General features: G+C 45.7%; 1 protein-coding gene across 5 annotated transcripts; it reads left to right on the top strand.

Annotated features, from left to right (window-relative positions):
* The first annotated feature begins 528 nt into the window (after window positions 1-528).
* On the top strand, window positions 529-23142 carry dusp14 (dual specificity phosphatase 14). Of its 5 annotated transcripts, XM_069911495.1 has the most exons (3): window positions 18098-18254; window positions 20046-20210; window positions 21302-23142. In XM_069911495.1, exon 3 carries the CDS (start codon window positions 21413-21415, stop codon window positions 22019-22021), a length of 609 nt encoding a protein of 202 aa, XP_069767596.1. In that variant the 5' UTR covers window positions 18098-18254; window positions 20046-20210; window positions 21302-21412; the 3' UTR covers window positions 22022-23142. The 5 variants fall into 5 exon arrangements, with proteins under 5 accessions (XP_069767597.1, XP_069767599.1, XP_069767596.1 ...); XM_069911496.1 differs by lacking the exons at window positions 18098-18254; window positions 20046-20210 and adding an exon at window positions 529-632; XM_069911498.1 differs by lacking the exons at window positions 18098-18254; window positions 20046-20210 and adding an exon at window positions 17266-17484.
* Window positions 23143-23654: the final 512 nt, after the last annotated feature.

The following is a 23654-nucleotide window of genomic DNA, read 5'->3' as shown; positions in this document are numbered from 1 at the left end:
TCAACTCTTTGTCACCTTCTAAGGAACAACCAGAAGGGTCTTTATGGAGATCTCCTGAGGAAGCAGGCCTTGATATTTCACATGGGTATTTGCCTCGATTTCTCTGCAAGTATTTAGATTTGGAACGCTGCACACAGAGTAGCTTTGCTGGCCATGTGAAGCAGCTGGTGGAGGGTTCAGTTACCTTTGATTGGTGCCAGTCAGAAATATTACATCAGTTTGCGCAATTTGGATGTGGAGAAGTATTTGAAAGGTGTCCTGGCCTGTTAATTTCAGATTTTTGTAATTCTTTTTAAATTACTCAGGATTCCAGATATTAAATTCCAAATATGAAAGCAACCATGTTTTTAAAAAAAATTTGGTTGGTGCGTCTCCCTTGGGATTCTGAGGGTGGTTAATGAGCGAGTGACCCACACACTAACCGTACTTTTCATTATTCGTTCAAATGAAATGCATTGTTCATTGTGACACGGTCGATTTTGGAATGGCAGTAATTGTGACACAAGCCTTGGCCTCCCGCGCTGCTCATTTGTGTTTTGTGTTTGTGTAATTGGCTTTTCTGAAGGTTCATTGGTCAGATAGCTATGAAGGATGGCAAGTCGGCTGGGTTGCAAGTTCCTGGACACTTGCAGGTGAGGCTATTAATCAGGGCAATAGTTCTCTCTGTTCTGCAGTCATGTGGCTAATTTTCACTGTGCAGGCCCCCATCTGTAACCAATGCACATCTGGATTTAAGATAGGCCAGTCAGGTGGTGTTGCAAGGCCAGATTAAGGCCAACTGATGCCCTAAGCACATCCCAACAATGGTTCCCCTGCAACCCTTCCATTGACTAACTCTCAAGACATTAAGACTCAATAAATGCTGAATGTGAAAAAATAGATTAAAAATTCAGTTTTCTTCCAGGCCAGATCCCACAACTATATTAAATACTAGCAGGATACCCAGCGTTGCCCGGGAAATGAAACACCTAGTTGTTGACTACATGGTTGAAACAAAATACCCAAAAAACTTCATGGTAATTCTGCATAAATATATTTTTTTCAAACACAGCATTAATATTCTTTGCAACAGAGAAACATGGTCCAATCAAAGTTGACTTCTGGCAAAACATAGCCAAACAATTCTCAGCTAAGGGCTTCGTAATAAACAATGTTCTTAGTGTTTCCACCTGAAACATCTACATAAAGACTGTTGGGCTTCCAGCACGTGAACATCCCGTGGGAAAAGCCAGGCTCTTCCAGTTGCAGTCCAGCTACCTTCAACGTCTCACGGCGAAACTCAGGCCCATGGGGAAATTTCAGTCTCTAGAACTCAAACGGCATATCAGTGGGAATTCTCAGAATGAGTACGTCTTCTCCCTTGCCACACCCAAAAGGTATTGCCGCCTCAATAACAGCCAGTCCTGTTTTCATTGTACTGGTGTGGTGGGTCCAAGTTACGAAGGAGCATGATTGGTGCTTATACCTTTAGACTGAACAATGTGGAGGGAATCCTGGAGGTTCCAGTGAATTTAGAAACTCTTTGGGATAGTTGACCACTTGGGTCTGATCAGGAACTGTGTCAACTAGCAGTGATCATTACCAAATAGCTTCTGCAAAAGCTTTGTTGATGGCACTGACAGCATTGTTCTTTGAAGCTAATGTTGCTCTTTCATACACAACCACCAGTGATTCTGGAGGTTTTCAGAGAGTTTTGGGAAGACCTTTGCTTTCAGTTCATCAACAATTGATGCTTTTGTACTGATTGGTTCCACATCAATAGTTCCTTGTGCATCTAATTTGATTTTTGCCATTGCCTCGTTCCAATAGGTTGTTTCCAGACAGATGGTCCTCTGCTGTCCTTTGCTAGATCTCTGGGCTTGTGAAGAGCTTCTTCCAATGTTGCTTCGCTCTTTTGGGCCCATATAAAACTGGGTTTAGCGACTTGTTTTTTTCCCTGAATGACGCACAGCCCTGTAACTAATTGAGGTGGCCCTGGTCCAAGTCCCTTTTTTTTTTGGAACTTCATATGACCTTAACGGTTAAATTCGATGAAACTCAGTGTTGTCATGACATTCAGCATCAAATGTTACCCCTACTGAACCCCCTTGGACATTTCTAGCGTGCTCCATGTTGATTTGCATGGAGAACAGACAAACCTGCACAAATATATAGTGGATAACGTGCATGAATGTGTGCATATATTTCTTTTAAATTAAAAAAAATTATTTATTGTGGGGCCCTAGTTCAGCTGCACCATGGTAAATCCAGCACTGGGAAAAAAAAACTCTGTAGTGCCCCCCCCCCCCTCCCCTCCCCACACCTTCCCTTGGTGCCCTGCCCTAAGCACAATTTTATTTTGCTTAATTACAGACCTGGGTGTTAGGATTAGATGACTTGAGATTTTCCTGGATAGAACATGCACAATTTATTTGAAATTCCTTCAAAAAAGGGTCAGTTGATTTGATGGCAAGGAAGCTTTTTCTCCCCCACAGTGCTTTGATATGTCAGGAGTACTTGATATGCCCAGGTGAAACTAGTCAGACTTTATTATGGGTGCAGGTTACAATGGTTGGTGTTGCCTTTGGTCTGCGTCTGTTGTGGTATAAACAGACAGGGAAATCGATCCATGCAGTAGGAGCATGTTTTTTTTTAAAACTTTTTTTTGACGATGTGGTATTCATTTTATGGCTTTTTCAAATCCACCAGAGTTTGCGTGTTACAGTGGGGGGGGGGTCTGCTGTTGGCTGATTGAAGTGGTGGATGTGATCTGTTGCTAGGGTTTTGCAGACAGCCCCTGTGGTGAGGAACCGGCACCTGCTGTTGGTTCCACTTGTGGACAGCTCGGCTCAGTGTGGTGAATAAATTGAACAGGAATGTGTCTGATGCCATTCACGACCAGTGACATCATGTTCCTTCCAACTGCAGTACAGTACATTCAATGTATTAAACCAGATAATGAGCTGGTTGTCTGCATTTTCTTTTAGCCGTGCTCTTTTCAAACTTTGCTCTCCGCCAATGGTGTGTATTTAGAAAAGATTGGAGGATCTGGACGGGCAGCTCCTGTTTGTCAGGGTGACATGTTATTCATAATGGTTAACTGCTGGATTACTGGGTTTAGCCTGTTCCAGTATTCAACTACTCGTCACTGATCATTATAACATTTTAGATTCTGACGCTCTAAAGCAGTGATTCTCAACCTTTTTCCATCCACATTCCACTTTAAGTAATCCCTGGTGTGATTGGTAAGGGATTGCTTAAGGTGGGATGTGAGTGGGAAGGTTGAGAACCACTGCTCTCGACCCAACTGTCGCTGAAATATTTTGCTTGAGAAAAATTGTCATTTCTTTAAGAGTTATGAAATCGTACAAACTACGAGTCAATTATGGACAATTAAAACAGTGATTTTTTTTTTTTCCAAACCTTTTTCTTTCCACTCACAATCCTAATCACAGAGCACCGATGGCATAGGGATTACTTAAAGTGGAATGTGAGTTGAGGGGGCAGTTTGAAAACCACCGCTTTGAGGGAGGGATGGGAAGACTGTGCAGCCTTTTGTTTCAAGTTTATTGTCAGAGTTGGTACATGATATCACATACCACCCTGAGATTCTTTCTCCTGTGGGCAAGGCAGAATTACAACTTATTGGTAATGCAAAAAAAAATTATTCAACATAACACATGCAAAATAATAAAGAAATGTGAACAAACTCTGCAATACAGATTTTTAAAAATTCATTAAAGCGCAAAAGGGTCCTTAAACGAGTCTCAGATTGAGTTTGTTGTTGAGGAGTCTGATGGTGGAGGAATGGCAGCTGTTCCTGAACCTGGTGGTGCAGTCTTGTGGCACCGATACCTCTTTCCTGACGGCAGCAGCGAGAAGAGTGTATGCTGGGTAGTGTGGATCCTTGATGATTGCTGCTGCTCTCCAATGGTCTGTGATGTCCTGGGCTGTGATTACTACCTTTTACAGGGCTTTCCGCTCAGGGGTACCGGAGTCCTCATACTAGACCATGATGCAACCGGTCAGCATACTTTCGGCCACCACACTTCTGTAAAGTTTGCCAAGGTTTCTGGTGTCCTGCTAAACCTCCGCAAACTGCTGAGGAAGTAAAGGCTCTGATGTGCTTTCTTCACGATGCCATTAATGGAGAGGGTCGAGAACTTCAAATTCCTGGGTGTCAACCAGGATGCAATCACGAAGAAGGTTCGCCAGCAGCTATACTTTGTGAGGTGTCTGAGGAGATTTGGTATGTCACCAAAGACCCTTGTAAACTTCTACAGGTGTACAGTGGAGAGCATTCTGGCTGGTTGCATCACTGCCTGGTATGGAGGCGTCAACTCTCAGGACAAGAATAAACTCCAGAGGGTTGTTAACTCAGCCTGCGGCATCACAGGCACCAGATTTCACCTCATCGAGGACATCTACATGAGGTGGTGTCTTAAAAAAGCAGCCTCTATCCTCAAAGACCCCCACCACCCAGACCATGCTCTCTTCACTCTGCTACCATCGGGGAGAAAAAGGTACAGGAGTCCAAAGACGAGGTCTCAATGACACAAGGACAGCTTCTTCCCCGCTGCCATCAGATTCGTGAATAATCGATGAACCAAAGGCACTGCCTTACTTTTCATTCATTGTTATTGTTAATTTTATTTTATATAGTAATGTTGTAAGATGGTTATAATATGAATGTTTACACCATGACGCTGAGGCAAAACACTGAATTTCATGACTTGTTCACGACAATAAATTCGAATTCTGATGTGTTGGGTCCAGGAAAGATTCTCCGAGATAGTGACTTCCAAGAACTTGATGAGGATTGAACTTTGATACTGGAAGTGAATAAGACCAAGGTTTAGACTCCCCTTTAACCCTTGGCTTTATCCTGGTCAGGATTAATCATTGCAGTGGTCTGTTGTGAGCAGTTGAACATTGGAACAACCCAAACCTTGGATTTATTCTTTATTCCAAATTCAAATCATTGAGTGGAACAAGGTGAGGGGGTGAGGGGGTGGGGGGGTGGGCCCTTTGATGCGGAATTTCAAATTTAAACCAGCTCTCGTCATGAGCGGGGATTAAATTTCCAGGGCAGCCGAGGATCTCTTGTCTCAGACTTGCAAATGTTTCATCCCAAGTGATTTAATTTCCTGTGGCATTGAATGAATTTGTTTTTAATTATGCCCTGAGCTCGTTATCGGTAAGGTTGAGATTCGGTGTCACTTCGACGCAATTGTGCTGTGAGCTGAATTGAGGCTAAACGTTTTAATCTGGCCCAGTAGCCCTGCTACCTAATCTTTTACCCCTTTTTGCTTCCTTTTGGAATTGCTGCAGGAATTCCTGGGGAAATTGAATTCTCTGGTTTCTTTCATCTGTCCAAGTCAAGAGCAATTTCCCAGATCAAGGTGATTCATAGTAATACAAAACAGGCCATTTGGCCCACTGATTCTATGCTGACCATCAACCATTCAGTTATATTAATCCTACATTAATCATTTTTAAAATTCTCACGCTGCCCTCAACGTATTTTTCCCCATTCTGAGTTTCTACCGCTCACTGACGTGCCAGGGGCAATTTTTGGTGGCCAACTATCGGAGGGAATCCAAGCAGTCAAAGGGAAATCATGCAAACTCCACGCAATCAGGATTGAACACTGTTTTCTGTGGCTGAGAGGTAGCAGCTCCATGTCACCCACGTCGGTCTTGTCCTGTTGTGTAATGGGCGGTGTTTGGGGCTGGATGGCGATGTCGCAGGCACCGATGACCATTTGACAGCTGATGGCAATGTTTAAATAATCGATGGACAGAGCCAGTCTCCGGAGTGATGGAAGCTCCAGGTTTTCCCATAGTGAATGCCCATTCCCCAGAAGAAGGGAGAGATGCAGGGATCTCAAACTGCATCTCTGAATCCAACTCATTTGAAGGGGGATGCAGGGCCCAGTATAAGTTCTGCTCGGCGAACCAGCATCATCGCCGTGGTTCTGTGCTGATGTGTTGACTTAAGTTATCTGCCCTGGACCTAAGATAGAGTGCCTCACTGCTCTACTGCTATGTAACCAATTCATTTTTTTTCAGACATCCAGCAGAGTACAGGCCGTTTCAACCCATGAACCCGTGCCGCCCAATTTACACCCTATTAATTTACGCCCCTGGTATGTTTCGAATGGTGGGAGGAAACTGGAACCCCCGGGGAAAACCCATGCAGACATGGGGAGAATGTACAAACTCTTTATAGAATCGAACCTCGATTCCCAATTGCTGGCGCTGTAAAGGTACTGCGCTAACCGCTGCGCCCAACTGTGGAACCAAACTCGGTGACTGAATAGTTTTTGGGAGAGCAGGAAGAAAAGCGAGGTTTGTTTTTATGACAGAAAGGAGAATACTGAAATCTCAGAATCAGGATTTATTATAATGAAATTTGGTGTTTTGCAACAGCATCATGATGCAAACATACATAAAGAAAAAATATTAGTTTACGAAAAGAAAGGCAGTGCCTTTGGTTCATTGATCAGTCAGGAATCTGATGGCACTGGGGAAGAAGCTGTCCTTGTGCCACTGAGTGCTCGTCTTTAGGCTCCTGTACCTTTTCCCCGATGGGAGCAGAGTGAAGAGGGCAAGGGAGGGGGGCAATTACCTTGTTGAATGCAGCATCCCGGGGCAGCCATGTTTCTTTGTGAGTGCTTGCCGTCTGCCGCAGGTGTAATGGACTGTTGTGGTAGCTAATGTCAGCGCACGATATAAGCACGTGCATTTGTGTGTTCCACTGGAGGAAGGGGGGGAAAAGGTGATAGTGGCGCACGGAGGTTCATGGCAGATAAGCCATCCGCAAACCCCCACCCCACTGAGAGATTGTGCCCCCACCCACTCCCGGCGGTTACCCTAATGCCTCCAGATTAGACTTGTTTGACACCGACCCTGCATTTGGAAATGGCCACCCTAACCCCATGTGCACATTCCTGTTGTAGGTAAAATCATACCTCACAGGCCAGAAATTTGACCAGTTTCATGTTAGTCTGAAGAAAAAAACCAGACAAATTAAAAAAGATCGCCACTTTTGTACTCAGTACCCTGCCTGATGCCAGATACTGTCCACCTAAGTTGGCACTTTTGAGAAGGTGGCTGAGGCAACTGAACCTGAGGGGGTGGGTGGAGGAGCCATAACCTGGAGGGATGGGGTAGGGGCTGAGGACACTCAACCTGGGAGTGAGGGGGATGCAAAGTTGACCCCAGTGAGGTGGGGGGGGGGTAGCGCTGTGGAGTCTCGACCTCTGGGGAGGGTGGAGAGGAGAAATTTCTGCCTTGGAGTGTGGTGTACCTATGGAGTGCTTGGCCAGCAGCTCGGTCAGTGGGCTCATCCAGTGGAAATTAAGGGAATTGTACTGGGAAATGGCAATGGTAGTCGATAAATGACTAATGAATGGCGGAGAAAGCCACGCGAACCGGATCAAGTTTTAACCCTCTTGTGCCCGTTCCACCTGGTGATTCTCGTCTCCACCCCATTTTCCATCTTAGCGCTGCGTTTCCCCTCGACCTATCTATCAGTGAGACTCCCAGGCTTCGGGCACACATTCCGAATTCCCGCCAGCCTCTGTGGGACAGTTTTCCAGCCTATGGCCGAGCTGTCCAGCTTTGGATTGTGGCCTCCTGTTGTGGTTTCTTGCCGGAGGAGAAGTCTTCCTCTTTCCTGTTGAGTTCATTTCATTTTGAACGTCACAAGTCGGGTGATTGGGGAAACGAGACAATTAGCAGAGTTCCAGATTTCACCAAGATACAATAATTAAATACTTGTTCCAATTAATTGGGAAAAATTGGACCGAAAGAATGTCCTGCATGCTGCAAGGCTCCTGCCTAACATTTTGCAAGTGTGCTGTTGTTTTAATGAGCTGAGAATAAACCTGTCTCTCTTTTTGTTTCACTAATTGATGCAGGGCACCCATGACCCTGATAATCCTCCCTCGGTACAAGCTGCCTGCGGGTTAGGCAGTAATAGATGAATTAGTCACCCAGCCCAATATGTTGCCCGGCAACAGGCATTGGCCTCCAGTGAGTGTGTAGGTGGTGAGCCACAGTTGTGTATTGGCACTCGTCCAGCACTCCCAAAGTTTAAAATCTGCTTTGAGCTGCCATGACAGTAATGCAGCAGGTGCCTTGTTGATTCGCACCAGACTGACATTCCCTCTGAGTGCTTGGTCCCCAGTGGTCCACCTTGTAAATGGATGAGACTCACATGGTTACCGACGTTTGGGCAGGTGAGTGGGTAGATTAGGGTTAGGTATGGGCCAAATGGGACTAGCTTGGTCGGCACGAACTGATCAGGCTGTGGTATAGAACTGATAGAAATGAAGGACCATGTGGTTAACACAATGTTAGTGCAAGCACCAGTGGCCCGGGTTCAAATCCAGCGCTGTCTGTAAGGAGTTTGTGCGTTCTTCCCCGAGGGTTTCTCCGGGCGCACCCACAGTCCAAAAACCTACAGGGCCAGTAGGTAAATTGGGTGGCACAGGGTTCATGGGCTGGAAGGGGCTTTTACCCTGATATACCTTAATAAGTAAAATAATTGGGCTGCAACTGACTTTGTAGCACCATTTGAAATGGAAGCAAAGTTCATGACAAGATCGAGATTCCATTGAAAAGTTGGTTTCTTTTCATTATTATCAACCAGGGTCACAGAAATCCACGTGTTCAAATTAAGGGTTTTTTTTTAAAGCCTAACAGCATGTAGTTCAGAGACGGTGTTGCCCATTAACCACTCCTGCAGTAATCAACGACCCTGCCTTGAGAGGAAATAAAGATGGATCATTCTTCCAGCCCTTCTGTTTGAACGCTTGTGTAATTGGCTGTTTGCTGCGCCCCACCATTGTTGAGAATGGAGATGGCCTTTCACCTGCTCCCTTTTGCTCTGTGGCAGCCTGTCTGAGTCTTGTTGAGAGGTTCGCGCCCAGAACATCCAACGGCTCTTATTCTCTCACCAAGTTCTTCCAGCGAGTGTTTGAATGAAATGGCGGTGCCCAGGATGAACAGCTGGTTGATGCTGCTTGCCCCGGGGCGATTCTCGGAAAGTGTCTCCCTAATCCCTGCCTAGTAAGAGTCTTTATCAGTACAGGTATTAAGTATATTAGTAAGACTTTATCTGTAAATTTGGGGGAGGCGTTTAATTTGATGGCGGCCTGGTTAGTGTAGAGGTTGGTGCCAGCTAGCGGAGTTCGAATTTAAATTTTGTAAGTTAGGGGAATTGCCTGATTAAAGTGAACTTTATAATTAAGGACTACAAAACAGATTTTTTTTTCCAAATTACTTTACATTTTGCACTGTCTTTTGTCTTTTAAACTGTTTATTAAACAGGAAATTGCATTTCTTTTAAAATGAAATAATTGTGTTGGAACCGAAAATGGATATTGGTTCAAAACAAAAAAAATTTCTTCTGAAATAACTGGAGTAAAACAACGACCAAAGGAAGAAGATAATGAGATGCCAAATGCTGCTGGAATCTGCATCCTGCAGTAAATCTGTTGCTTGTCAAGCAGGACATGAGGGGATTGAAGTAAATATTGTCAGTTTTAGGCAGTTGTAGCCTGTTCTCTGGAAAAGGGTAGCAAGAACAAATGGTGTTTGGGGGGGGGGGGGAGGGTGAGAGGATGTGGAAATGAGAAGATGGCAGCTGTAGAATATCTAGTGCAGGCACTGGGACAACCTGCTGCATCCAGAAGCCGGCCACTTGTCGCTGTGGGCCCATGCCTGTTTAAACGTTAACCATTGTCCAGGGTTCAGCACCAGAAGCTCGTTGGCCATCGTGGGCAGGGTATGAGAGCCCAGGTGGTAGTGAGTGGACACGGGCACTGCATCCTCATTAGGTGGGGAATGCAAATGGGCCGTCCAGGAAGGAACATGCTTGATTCGGAGAGCCCCCAACTCTGAGGTTGGGGGGGGGGGGTCCTGCTGGGCTGTGGATGGATCTCCTGCTCGGGGGAGTCCATGAGCTTGCACTGCAATGTCTGAGGTTGTCTCCACCTGACTAGTAAGGGTCAGTTGTTAGTAAGATGAGAACCCAAGATGGCCGCGCAGCAGTTGCTCACAGCAGCCTCTTTGGATCTGGTGCTGCTGGACTGTTTTTATTGTTTTGTGTTTTTATGTATCACTGTTGTCTCATTTTTTTTAAAACTGTGGATGGTTTTACAGGAACAAATAAAGACGACTTGAACTTGTAGCAGCCATTATGGCAGAGCCCTCACTGACAGAAGCCAAGGCTCTCGCCTCCTCTTCTGGCTTTTGAAACCAGGGGTTCAAAGGACCCCTCAGCTTGCCAGCACTTAGTTGGGGGACAGGGCTGAACCCTTGGCACTTCAATGGTGCACTGCCGTCTCTCCACAGAATCTGATTTCATTGCAGTTGTGATTTAGCAGGCCCTGTCAAAGTCCTGTTTCAAAAGGGTTCTTTCCAGGATTGTATTTGTTCTCGATTGAGCTGGACTGTAAAGTAACTCTGTGACATTTGGAGCTTTTGCAAAGACTTGCAAGGCACAGAAATGTGAATCAGAACGTCACAAATGTGTCAGGAAACTCATTGTTTTGTGGCAGCAAATATTTCTAAAAACCACATTTCAAAATAAATAAAATTGTGCATGAAAAAGACAAAGTGAGGTTCACTGATCAGTCAGGAATCTGATGGTGGAGGGGAAGAAGCTGTCCTTGGGCAGCTGAGTGCTCGTCTTCAGGCTCCTGACCCTTTATCCCGGATGGTAGCAGGTGGGGGGGGGTCTATAATAGAAAGGCAGCATCCACCACCAAGTGGCGCTGCTGTGCTCCTGTTCAGAGGACGTACTACCTGCCAATCAAGGTCAAAGACTCACCCATGCCATCAAAGTGACCCTTACAATTGGCCCAGGTGAATCACCTCAGTTCACCCCTGGTGAGCCCCTGCACTTGGCTTCGAACCATTGGCCACAGCAACCAACAGGGCCCACACTGACCCCCCAGAACTATAAAGGACCATGTCCCCATTTGTTCTGCCTCTTTGAATTCCTCGAGGCATGTAAATATCACCTTCTGTACTGGGTTGGGGTGAGTCTCGAGGATAGGTAGCAGAGACGTGTCCGTACCGGTCAAGGGGTGGGGGCACACATAATATCTTGATCTGATTGTTGAATGCTCTTGTAACTTCCCCAGTTTCTCCTCGTCATCTGAAAGTGTATATTTACCCACTGCGTATTGTGTATGTGCAGTTTACTTGACGTATCCACCCTGTTGTCTCAATTCCATCCCTGAAATAAACGTGCGCTTTGTACCCACACGAACCCGAACAACAGGGTCCTTGTAGATGTCCTCAATGGAGTGGAGAAGGGTGCCCGTGATGTCGCAGGCTGAGCTAACAACTCTGCCTCTGTATATTTCTGCCTTGCAAGTCGAGACCAATTTCCCAAGCAGTGACCTAGAAAGCTGCCTTGCATCAATGCTGTTCCAAACCAGTTTGTGCCAAACTCCCTCCCCACGACAGCACAGTTTATTGGCTGATGCCGAGAATGAGGATTAGAGCTTTAGAAATGCCCTGACATTTAAATACTCGTGTTGTGCCTGTCAATAATAGAATTTCAAAAGCAGGGCTCAATTTCAAAAGTTTGCACCTTTTATTATAGCACAGTTTTAACATGTGTTACTGGGGTTGAATTTCAACACCTGAATCTTTTTAAAGCTGGAATCTTTCAAACGATAAGTTCATTGCCATAGGGAAAAAAACAATTCTATTGGATAAAAAAAAGCTGGAATTGGAACCAGTGTATAAATATTGAAACGGCTGAATGAATTATTAATTTGTAATAACGAACATTGGTAACCAGTGTTTGTCTTGTTAGGTTCTACTTCTGACCTCATTCTGACCTTGTTATCTGTTTTGAGCAAAGCAACAAGAAAATTACAGCGAGTGCCTCAGCTTTAACTTTTTAAAATGTTGAATTTGATGGTTCTGTCAATATCATTAGACAGGTCTTTTTTTACTTTAAAAAAAAACACCTGTCTGCATTGCAAAGTGGATGGAATATTTGCAATTGTCAAAAAGTTGAGGGGTGGGCACGGTTAGCGCCAGTCATCGGGACCGGGGTTCCAGTCCCGCACTGTCTGTAGGGAGTTTGTACGTTGGGCACGGTTAGCGCCAGTCATCGGGACCGGGGTTCCAGTCCCGCACTGTCTGTAGGGAGTTTGTACGTTGGGCACGGTTAGCGCCAGTCATCGGGACCGGGGTTCCAGTCCCGCACTGTCTGTAGGGAGTTTGTACGTTGGGCACGGTTAGCGCCAGTCATCGGGACCGGGGTTCCAGTCCCGCACTGTCTGTAGGGAGTTTGTACGTTGGGCACGGTTAGCGCCAGTCATCGGGACCGGGGTTCCAGTCCCGCATTGTCTGTAGGGAGTTTGTACGTTGGGCACGGTTAGCGCCAGTCATCGGGACCGGGGTTCCAGTCCCGCACTGTCTGTAGGGAGTTTGTACGTTGGGCACGGTTAGCGCCAGTCATCGGGACCGGGGTTCCAGTCCCGCACTGTCTGTAGGGAGTTTGTACGTTGGGCACGGTTAGCGCCAGTCATCGGGACTGGGGTTCCAGTCCCGCATTGTCTGTAGGGAGTTTGTACGTTGGGCACGGTTAGCGCCAGTCATCGGGACCGGGGTTCCAGTCCCGCACTGTCTGTAGGGAGTTTGTACGTTGGGCACGGTTAGCGCCAGTCATCGGGACCGGGGTTCCAGTCCCGCACTGTCTGTAGGGAGTTTGTACGTTGGGGACGGTTAGAGCCAGTCATCGGGACCGGGGTTTCAGTCCCGCACTGTCTGTAGGGAGTTTGTACGTCGGGCACGGTTCGCGTCAGTCATCGGGACCGGGGTTCCAGTCCCGCACTGTCTGTAGGGAGTTTGTACGTTGGGCACGGTTAGCGCCAGACATCGGGACCGGGGTTCCAGTCCCGCATTGTCTGTAGGGAGTTTGTACGTTGGGCACGGTTAGCGCCAGTCATCGGGACCGGGGTTCCAGTCCCGCACTGTCTGTAGGGAGTTTGTACGTTGGGCACGGTTAGAGCCAGTCATCGGGACCGGGGTTCCAGTCCCGCACTGTCTGTAGGGAGTTTGTATGTTGGGCACGGTTCGCGCCAGTCATTGGGACCGGGGTTCCAGTCCTGCACTGTCTGTAGGGAGTTTGTACGTTGGGCACGGTTCGCGCCAGTCATTGGGACCGGGGTTCCAGTCCCACACTGTCTGTAGTTTGTACGTTTTCCCCATGTCTGTGTGGGTTTCCTTTAGGTGCTCTGATTTCCTCCCACCCTTTAAAATATACTGGGGGTTGTAAGTCAATTGGGTGTAAGTGGGCGGCCCGGGCTCATGAGCTGTAAGGGCCTGTTACCGTGCTGTATGTTTAAAAAAAAAAAAAATTTAAAATATGGTAGTAATGTTGAGAATATTTAGACAGCAATGTCAGAAAAATTTAATATAATTATTCACCTTGGGGTTGTTTACACTGCACACCTTAAGTTCCTGCGTGTGTTGGTCCTGGTGCTTTTATGTGGCATGCATCATCAGCTGGACGTTGGATTCATGAGGTGAGATATGCGGTGCGTCTTAGACTGCAGGCTTCCCCCGAAAAATTGGCAAGGGTCCTGCAGGATCGTGGAGCAGGAATTGACTAAAAATTCCTGCACTTTCCTTTTTTGACCTGGCCATGTAACAGCAAATTTTGTTGATTGTCCCTGCTTAAAACGTAAGTGTCTTTGAACTGGTGATTTTTTTTTTCCCAATGATTTTCCATTTCAGGACCAAGTCAAACCTTGTGAGGTTTCTAAATGCACTGGCAGAAGGTAGGTGGTGGGGGTGGGGGGGAATGAAGGAAAAACTGATGCACATGGATATTAATATGTTCAGAAAGTACAAACGAAGCAAGGATTGAAGCCATGGCAGAACTGAATCCTGAGTGAGATCTGTTTTCAAGCTTTGCTCTTTCCAACATTTCCACCCTTTTGAAATTGCTGCTGTTCTTTGACCAGCAGATACAGACTGTCCGCGGGTTACGAACGAGATCCATTCCCAAGTCTGCCTTAAGTCAAATTTGTAGGCAAGTCAGAACAGGTACATATGGTTCTTATTTGTCTTAGGTGCAGGTATTTTAATATCTGTGGCAAATTCATGTAGGCAATTTTTGTTTGCCCCAGTGTGGTAGGTAGGATGTGTAATGATGGGATGAATGATTAAGAAAGTAAGACTGGGAGCTGGAATCTAATCATGTTTTATCCCCATTTCCCTTTTGATTCATTGTATCATCGGCATATTCGTCAGAAGTGTTCTTCCTTTCACGAATCCATGCTGTCTCTTCCTCATCCTGGTGTCCTGTAATTACCCCCTTCATTATAGATCCCAGCACTTTTCCCACCAAAGAAGTTCAGCTCACGGGCCAGGAGTTCGAAGTTCCTTTTATTGCAGTGATACATTGAAACAACATACACACTCTATCCCTTGCCTGCTGTCTTCTCTCACCGCTATTTCTCTCGCTGTCTTCTAAGAGTCCATGGAAGTTGGAAGGAGATGGCAAGAGCCTCCTTTCTATAGCCACCCCTTTCAGAACTCTGGGAAGTGATCCATGAGATTTACAGTAAAATCTCTGGTATCCGGCACCCAAGAGGATTGGTAGATGCCAGAAAAGTGAATTTTCCAGATGCTTGAGATTGTGTGTTGTGATTGGCGAACTAATGACGAGGTGTGCCAATTCCTTATTTTATGCCTATTTATTTTCCTTTTTTTTTGGTGGTTGCATGGGGTTGTACTTTTAAAGCTCATTAACTTCTCAACTTGACACTGCTTCCTTCAGGTCCTCCTGTTTTCTTCACCTTGGCAGGGTTTAAAATTTTTAATTTAGACCCACAGCACGGTAACAGGCCTTTTCGGCCCACAAGCCCAATTACACCCAATTGACCTACACCCCCCCCGGTAAGTTTTGAACGGTGGGAGGAAATTGGAGCACCCGGAGGAAACCCGCGCAGACATGGGGAGAATGTACAAGATTCCTACAGACAGCCTAGCCCCCATTGCCGGCGCTGACCATGCCACTCAGCAAGCTTTGTTTCCCTCAGCAAAGACAAAAATTCCTTCCATTTAAAAAAAAAAAAAAATTTTTCTTTTTCTTCTTCTTCTTGCTACATTTGAGAGAAGGTATAAACAAACATAGATAACAGGAACAGGAGTAGGCCAAAAATGGCCCATCGAGCCTGCCCCGCCATTCAATAAGATCATGGCTGATCTAATTTATGACCTAATTCCTCTATCATGTAAAAATTTATCTAACCGAATTTTAAATATGTCTAATGAAGCAGCCTCAACCATTTCCCTGGATAGAGAATTCCAAACATTCACTACTCTCTGGGGAAAAACTATTTTTCCCTCATCTCCGTCCTAAATCTACTCCCCCGAATCTTGAGACTGTGTCCTTTCGTTTTAGTTTCCCCAGCCAGCTCAAAAACCCTTCCTACATCTATCCTATCTATACCCTTCATAATCCTATATGTTTCTATAAGATCTCCTCTCATTCTTCTGAACTCGAGCGAATACAATCCTAGATGATTTAATCTTTCATCATAAGTCAACCCCTTCATCCCAGGGATCAACCTAGTAAACCTCCTCTGGACTGTCTACAAAGCCAGTATATCCTTCCTCAAATATGGAGACCAGAACTGGACACAGTACTCCAGGTGCCGTCTCACCATTACCTTATACAGTTGCAACATTACCTCCCTACTCCTGAATTCAATTCCTCTAGCGACGAAGGCCAACATTCCATTTGCCTTCTTAATAACCTGCTGCACCCGCAACCTAACTTTTTGCGATTCATGCACAAGCCCTCCCAAGTCCCTCTGCACAACAGCATGCTGTAGTTTTTCACCCTTTAAATAATATTCAGCTCTTTTATTTTTCTTGCCAAAGTGGATAACCTCACACTTACTAACATTGTACTCCATCTGCCAGACCTTTGCCCACTCATCCAGCTTAACTATGTCCCTCGGCAGACTCTCCACATCCTCATTACAATTTGCTCTTCCACTCAATTTGGTGTCATCCGCAAACTTGGCTACACCACATTTTGTCCCCTCCTCCAAGTCATCAATGTAAATGATGAACAGTTGTGGGCCTAACACTGACCCCTGCGGCACCCCACTTACCACTCTCTGCCAACCTGAAAAACTCCCACTTATCCCGACTCTCTTCCTCCTGTCAGACAACCAATTTTCGATCCAGCCCAATATACTTCCCCGGACTCCACTTTCCTGTAACTTGCTGATAAGTCTCTTGTGCGGCACCTTATCAAACGCTTTCTAGAAATCCAAATACACATCAACCTGTTCCCCTCTATCCACCGCACCCATTATATCCTCAAAGAATCCTAACAAGTTTGTCAAACAAGATCTTCCCTTTCTGAAACCATGCTGCATCTGCCTGATTGAACCCTTATGTTCAAAAGTTTCACTATTTCATCTTTAATGACGGCTTCAAGCATTTTTCCAACTACAGACGTCAAGCTAGTTGGCCGATAATTTCCAGTCTTCTGCCTACATCCCTTCTTAAAAAGTGGCGTGACATTTGCTGTCTTCCAGTCTGCCGGGGCCTGCCCAGAATCCAAGGAATTTTGGTATAGGACCACCAATGCATCAACTATAACTTCTGCCATTTCCTTCAGAACCCTTGGATGCATATCATCAGGACCAGGTGATTTGTTTGGCTTTAGTCCCATTAGTTTCTCCATCACTACTTCCTTAGTAACAATTATTTTATCAAGGCCCTCCCCAACATTCGCATCCTTAACTCCGCACTTGGGCATGCTGGACATGTCTTCCACCGTGAAGACTGACACAAAATATTTGTTCAATGCCTTGGCCATTTCCTCATTTTTTTGCTACCAGTTTTCCTTTCTCATCCTCCAAGGGTCCAATGTTAACTCTGGCCACCCTCTTCCGTTTTATATTTATAACATTTTTTGCTTTCTGTTTTTATATTTTGTGCCAATTTACTTTCATAATCCTTTTTCCCATTTTTTATTACCCGCTTTTAACTCCTTGTTGTCTCTTAAAGTTATCCCAATCTTCCAGTTTCCCACTGCTTTTTGCAGCTTTGTACATCTGCGCTTTCAATTTTATATTCTCCTTTATTTCCTTTGTTAACCACGGTTAATTTTTCCCTCCCTTGCTGCCCTTTTTCAGCACCGGAATATATTTTTATTGAGCATTACAAAATATTTCTTTGAAAATTTTCCTCAACTGCTCATATCCTTGGTTTTACCTGGTTTGGAGTTCAGAATGTGTTATTGGAAATGTACAGTTGCACCCTTGCAATCCATTTGCCCCACCAGGTGCTGTAGGTTTCCATGAGGGGCGCTGGACAAAGTGGCGACTCCCCATCTGCCTCATGGGAGACAAGTTAAAAGAATGATGTCCCAAGTCAAACAAAACAGGCTCTGAATCTGCCAGGCTGGAGATCTTTCACTCAGAATGGCCCAAGTCAGGTACTGTCGCTGTGGGAACTACTCGCAATTCCCCTGACTGGGTCATTGAGGTCCTCTCAACATCTTTTCCCAGCTTTAACATAAGCCACTTGCAGCCTTCCTGGTGGGATAGTATGCGGATTCCAGTTTCTCCAACCAAGTGTCACTGCTGTTGGGGGTGGGAGTAGAATGTCTGTGGGCTGCAGGAGAGACTGTTGGGAGTGCATAGGGTGAAAAGATGAATGACAACTGTTGTTAGGGGCAGGAGAAGGGAATAAGATTCCTTGTGTGGGGTCTGAAGATTGGCATGGATCAGCCAAACTGAATGGCGGTGATGAAGGGTTGAGGAGGAAGAGCTCTGGTATGCGACCTGGAAGAGATTCTGGCTGAAGTTCAGGTTTCAACTCTGGCTTGGCAATGAGCTGCCAAGATCAATAGATACTTTGGCACGGGCACAGGGTGTAATGCACTGGGTAGCTAATGCCAGCAAAAGGTCAGAGTTCACTTGCCAGTAGAAACCTGTGCTTAATACTGTAGCGAACTGTGCAACAGTGCGAAATGAAGAACGAGAAAATTATCAGGTGTAGTCGAGTCAAAATTCAGTAAAAATCGTGTACTCAAACAGTCACGTGCAGGTTTCGAAAACCCCGCACGTTCCAAATGACATCACTCGGAACTCTTGAGCCGGTTCCAATGAGCTGCTCCAATACCCTGGCAGGAGGCTGAGAGAGGCATTGTGACCCCTGTGGTTGGGAACAACTGCTCTTCCGCCCAAGTCTCCAGGCTCCAAGGTAGGCCTCACCTCTTCCAGACTTACCAACTGTTTTAAAATTGGTTTCTTTGTTGTTTGAGTTCTAGTGTTCATGTTTATTTCTTCTCATAGACTTTTAGAAAACTTTTATACTGTTAGAAAGTTATTGTAAAAACGGGGTTTTCCTTAATCTGTTGGGAGAGATGTTTTCCTACGTTTCTTGCCTACGCCATCACGCCACGCACCTCCCATCCTTCACCCTTCTCCGTGGATTGTCACCTTGTGTGATCCCGAGATCGATGCCATCTGGAGCTCTGCTCCTGGTAGGGTCACCCATGGCAGTAAGGTCGAGGGTGAGGTCCCTGACAAAGAACAATCCAATCAAGTCCTTAATGGTGGAACAGGTGGACAAAGTTACTTCAAACTTGATGGCTGTGAAGGAGGATAAAAGCTGCAACAAATCCATCAGCTCCAATCGTCGAGGTTTTCATGCCATTGGGACTAGCTGGTTGATTTGGAAAGTGTCGTGACCTTCTTGGAGTGCGACAAATACAGTCTTCGCTCTGGTCAACAGATAAACTCGAGGGATAATCACAACCAACGTCCTTCACCCTTCATCTCAAAACCAGCTTGTTTTCTTTTTCCGGATTTTGACCCAAAACCTTAACTGTTTCTTCTCTCCAGATGCCACATGACCTGCGTGTTTTCAGCACTTAAAATTTCGGATCTAAAGCACGAATCCCTTCTTTCCAACCTCCCACGACAGTCAGCTAACTGTTCACATTATTCTGGTCAGAACCACATTCAAAATTTCCAATAAATAACCTGAGGCAAACAGAATATTTGGCCCATGTTGCCAGTGCCCCTACGCTGTCGGTCACTATTCTGACCCCTGGCTGCAAAGTTCTGAAAACGCTCCCATGATTTTCCATCGGAACTTGCTTTGTTGCTACTTTTTAATATTATGATTTATTGTAGAATTAATCTGGCTTGGTGGGCATGACATTTTGAATGAGATTCTTTGGCCACTGCTTCAAGTTTCCTTTTGAGCTTTTGTTTCATTACACTGGACAGCAAATTTTTTTCAAAAGGTTCATGAGGATTGTGATTGACAACTTCAAGCTGAACACCAAGATAATTTCAGATTTGCTGTTTGGTGTAGGAAAAACATTAAATCAACTTTTATGAATTCAGCATAATTGCCTATTTGACGCTGACACATTAAGTTAGTTCAACTGACCTAAAAATGTTCTGCCGCTGATGTTCATTTGTACTCACCATCTGATGCCTCTTGTGTCAGTGTCCAGCAATAGTTGGCCAGCATTGATGTTGCCCTGATACCGCCTGTTTTGGTGAAACCTTTCACCGTGTCCGTCACTGACTGCACCAAGATCAGTTGGGAAGATGTCCAAGTGCAAATGCAGAAACTGAATTTTCAGTGGCCTGTTGCATCTCCTAGTTTTGGAGGTTTGAAGCATGTTGTCAGTCAGCTGGGTGTGGTTTGATGCTCTGTAGTTGCCAAGAAAATCCTCAACCATACCTTTTAAATGCCTTCCATCCTCTGGCAACATTTGCATAGGACCCGCACTGAGTGCATGCCCCGCCACGTTGGGCCAACCAAAGCAGCTTGCTTTGTGGGCAATATTACAAGAAGACTTAAAATATGATCGGAAATCACAAATTAGGTAAGTTTTAACATGGTTTTTGTGATCAGCCCACAAATGTTCAGGAAGCTTCACAGTCATCATTTCTCCCTTTGAATTATGTTTGTTTCTGAAGGTGGATAAATGATCATTTCTGCATAATAACTTGCTGTACGATTTTGTTTAAGAGTGCAGCACTTTGAGTCCAAGAGGTTCAAGAAAGTAAATCCTCCCAACTGCTCTGAAGGACTGGTGAGGTCATAAATCCTCGGTGGTGATGTCTTGAGATAGAGGTCGAATACAGCAGAAACTGAATGGACTGTAAAATTTGTCTTGATTCAGAATTTCTCGAGGTGAGCCAAACGGGCTTGTTGGGAAAGATTCCAACTTGCCCGAAAATGTTATAGCGCCCATCCCCAGCTGAACTGTTGTGGCTTGGAGCTGGCAGAACCTGCCAAATACCTCAGACTTTGATCTGTGAGGAGCATTTGACAGCTCGTGGCGTGTATTCATTGGAATGAGGGGAGATGTCATAGAAACATTTTGAATAGACAAAGCAAATGTAGAAAAGCTTGTTTCCCAGAGTGAGAGAATCTAGGACGAGGGCAGAACTTGAGGAACAGAAATGCCGAGGGATTTTCTTCAGCCAATGGGTGGTAAATCTGTGGAAGTTGTGGAGGCCAGGTCATTTAATGTATTAAAAACAAAGGTTGACAGGTTCTTGATTAGCCAGGGCATCAAAGGTTATGGGGAGAAGGCCAGGCAGTGGGGCAATGGACCAGCTCATGATTAAATGTCAGGGCAGACTAGATGGGCTGAATGGTCTATTTTTGCTCCAATTCTTATGGTCTTCGATCAGCACTTGAAATTGGGAATTAACCGGCAATTTGCCTTTTCACCTGCCAGTGTGAACGCTTCATCCCGGTTATGGGGGAGTCCAAATTGACCCAGGAGTTAACAGCTGAGGGAGGTAGTATCACCCTTTTCTCCCCCCCTTCCCCCCTCCTTTTTCTCCCTCCAACACCCCCCACCCTTCCTCTCCTTCTCACCCCATCCCTCTTTCCCTCTCTCCACTTACTCTTTCCCCCTCTCCCCCTCCTCTCTGTTACCTTTGTACTCCCCCTGTTCTCTCCACCCCTTCACCCCTTCTCCCCATTCCCTCTGTACTCCCCCTCTCTTTCCCCCCCCCCCCCCCACTCCAACTCTTCCTAGTTTGGTCTCAATAAAGAGTCCTAACCTGAAATGTTAAACCATGGTGCTGCTGTGTTCCTCCAGCTTTGTTCTTTCAAGATTCCAGTATCTGTGGTGTTTCCTTCTCTTGGTGGGCCATTCAGCGGATTTTCAAAATCTGAAAATGGGGGAGGTGGCAGTCAAGGTAGTTTTACAGATGTCTCAGTTACTCCTGTTGGCTGGTTTGATAATGTCCTTGAAAACTGTTTTGCAGGTCCAGTAAAATGAGCAGGCGAGAAGGTGTGTGGCAGGAAGCGTGATTCCTGCAGTCAGATCCCAGGCTATCTGACATCCCGTTACAGACAACTGTTAAGGAAGCACTTCAATGAGTTCCCGCAGTCAAAGCTTTTTTCACCGCACCCCACCTGGCCCCTCTTCCAAACCCCGACTGGTGACTGGTGGGGTCCTGGGTGGGATTGCGCAGATCACCCCGTTCCTCTACCTCAGCAGCGGCAATGCAGCGGCCAACAGGAACCTGGTCCTGTCCAAGGGCATCACCTGCATCATCAACGCCACCATGGAGATCCCCAATGCCAACTGGCCTGAGGTTGAGTACGTCAAGGTGCCCGTGGCCGACCTCCCTCATGCCCCGCTCTCCCTGTACTTCGACAGCATCGCCGACAAGATCCACAGCATCAGCAAGAAGCACGGTTCGGCGCTGGTGCACTGCGTGGCCGGGGTGAGCAGGTCAGCCTCCCTCTGCATCGCCTACCTGATGAAGTTCCACAAGATCTCCCTGCTGGAGGCTCATAACTGGGTCAAATCCCGCCGCCCCATCATTCGGCCCAACGTGGGCTTCTGGAGGCAACTCATTGAATACGAGCGGAAACTCTTTGGTAAGAACAGTGTTAAAATGGTTCATTCCCCCTTTGGAGTAATTGCAGACATTTATGAAAAAGAAACCCGGAACCTTACCCCTTTTTGGGGCATTTAACACAAATTGAGGGACTAATCTTTACAAAGAAAAATCTCCCATAGGATCGTAAATCCGATGGAAAGTACTAACCTGTAGTTACTGCTGAATCTGTCCTAAATGGATTGAGCGCCCAATGTTCCTCACGTGGCCCTCAAATAAACCAATGATCTGGAAAGTTGTTAATCCTTCAAGATTAAACGGGCCTTGTATAACTTGATAGTGGAAATTATTTTTTAAATATTTCTAAAATTAATCCTCATTATTTTGATGTTTTTAATTGGTGTCCTTTTTAAAGGGCATGCAGGGAGATGTTAAACTCTGTGACGTTGGCTTGAAGTGGGCCTTGGAGTGGAGAGTTAGGCTTGATTTCTACAAACTTCAGCCTCCACTTCTCTTTCCCCCCCTCTCCCCCGCCCCTCCCCGCAGAGTTGCTGCTATGAACTTGGGAAGATCATAGCTCAAGTTCGTGTTGAGCAAGACATAAACTGTACATGTAAACGATCTGATTTGCACTGCTAAGTCATTGTGGCGTCCTGTGTGCTACCTTCCCTCTGACAAGGAACCTGTTGAAACGGGACCTAATGTGCGTTTTAACCCAAGCAGAGATGAGCTTTCCTGTTGAATAGCGCGTTGCAAGATCTCAGTGAAATGTTAAACAGCGCCGCTATTTTTTTTAACATTAAGGCACAAATTTACAGAGAAAAACTTGCTGGAGAGAATCAATCGGTTTGGGGAAAGACTGACTTTATTTAAATATTTTGTTCCAATTAAAACTATTTGCATTTGGCTTTGGTTTTGCGTTTCTCTTCTGGGGTTTACAGACTCTCGGTCTGCTCTCCACACCTTGCCCTCTTGTGCACTTTTTGTTCTGAACTGCAAGGAATTGTGTGGGCATTGTGAATCACTCAGACCAATCAAGGACTTGTCCTGTTTGGGGCACACAGTGTAAACAATATGTCAAGTGGACCTTTGCTTGAGTGTGTTTGTAAAGTTGACCAAAGGTCATCCAGGCAGTGCAAGAATGTTGTTAACCGAATCAAATTTATCTCTGGAACTGCTTGTAAATGGTTTTCTTTTAGGAAAATTGCAATGTATGAAGAGCTTTATCAACATAAAATAAAAGGTGTTTTTCTATAAAATTGTAGTCATTGGTTTGATTTGTTCTTTGTCCTCCCTTGCCTCATGTGCTGACTAACATTGACCCAATCCTGCCTCTCCACACTTTACAAATACAGCCACAGCGTTGAGAACTACTTTTTTCTCTGAGGAGGGGAAGATGCCAGCATCTGACCTTTGATGAGGGTCAGCTGTTCCACACCAGTTCCCGGGCTTATGGTAAAATCTCCAAGGCCCAAGACACTTGGAGAGCAGATTAGACACACAAACTCCAACCTCCCTTCTAATCATAAATGGACTGAGTGCCCCGTATTCTATTTTCCCACCTCTCCCTTCCTCTGATATTCCCCCCCCCCCCCCCTCTTTAGCCAAACCTCTCCTCACTGTCTATCTTTCCACAACTCCCCTCTGTTCCACCAGGTTCCCTTCCCTTCTGCCAATGGCCATTTTTCAATCTTGATATTCACCCACCTTGCTTCAACTAATCCTGGTCCCAAAGGTCCTCCAATTTGGTCTTCTTTTCAGAGCTTGATTC

The sequence above is a fragment of the Narcine bancroftii genome, chromosome 14, assembly GCF_036971445.1.
Source record: "Narcine bancroftii isolate sNarBan1 chromosome 14, sNarBan1.hap1, whole genome shotgun sequence".
Taxonomy (NCBI): domain Eukaryota; kingdom Metazoa; phylum Chordata; class Chondrichthyes; order Torpediniformes; family Narcinidae; genus Narcine; species Narcine bancroftii.
The sequence above is the reverse complement of the archived record's forward strand: the minus strand, read 5'-3'. Positions and strand labels throughout refer to the sequence as shown.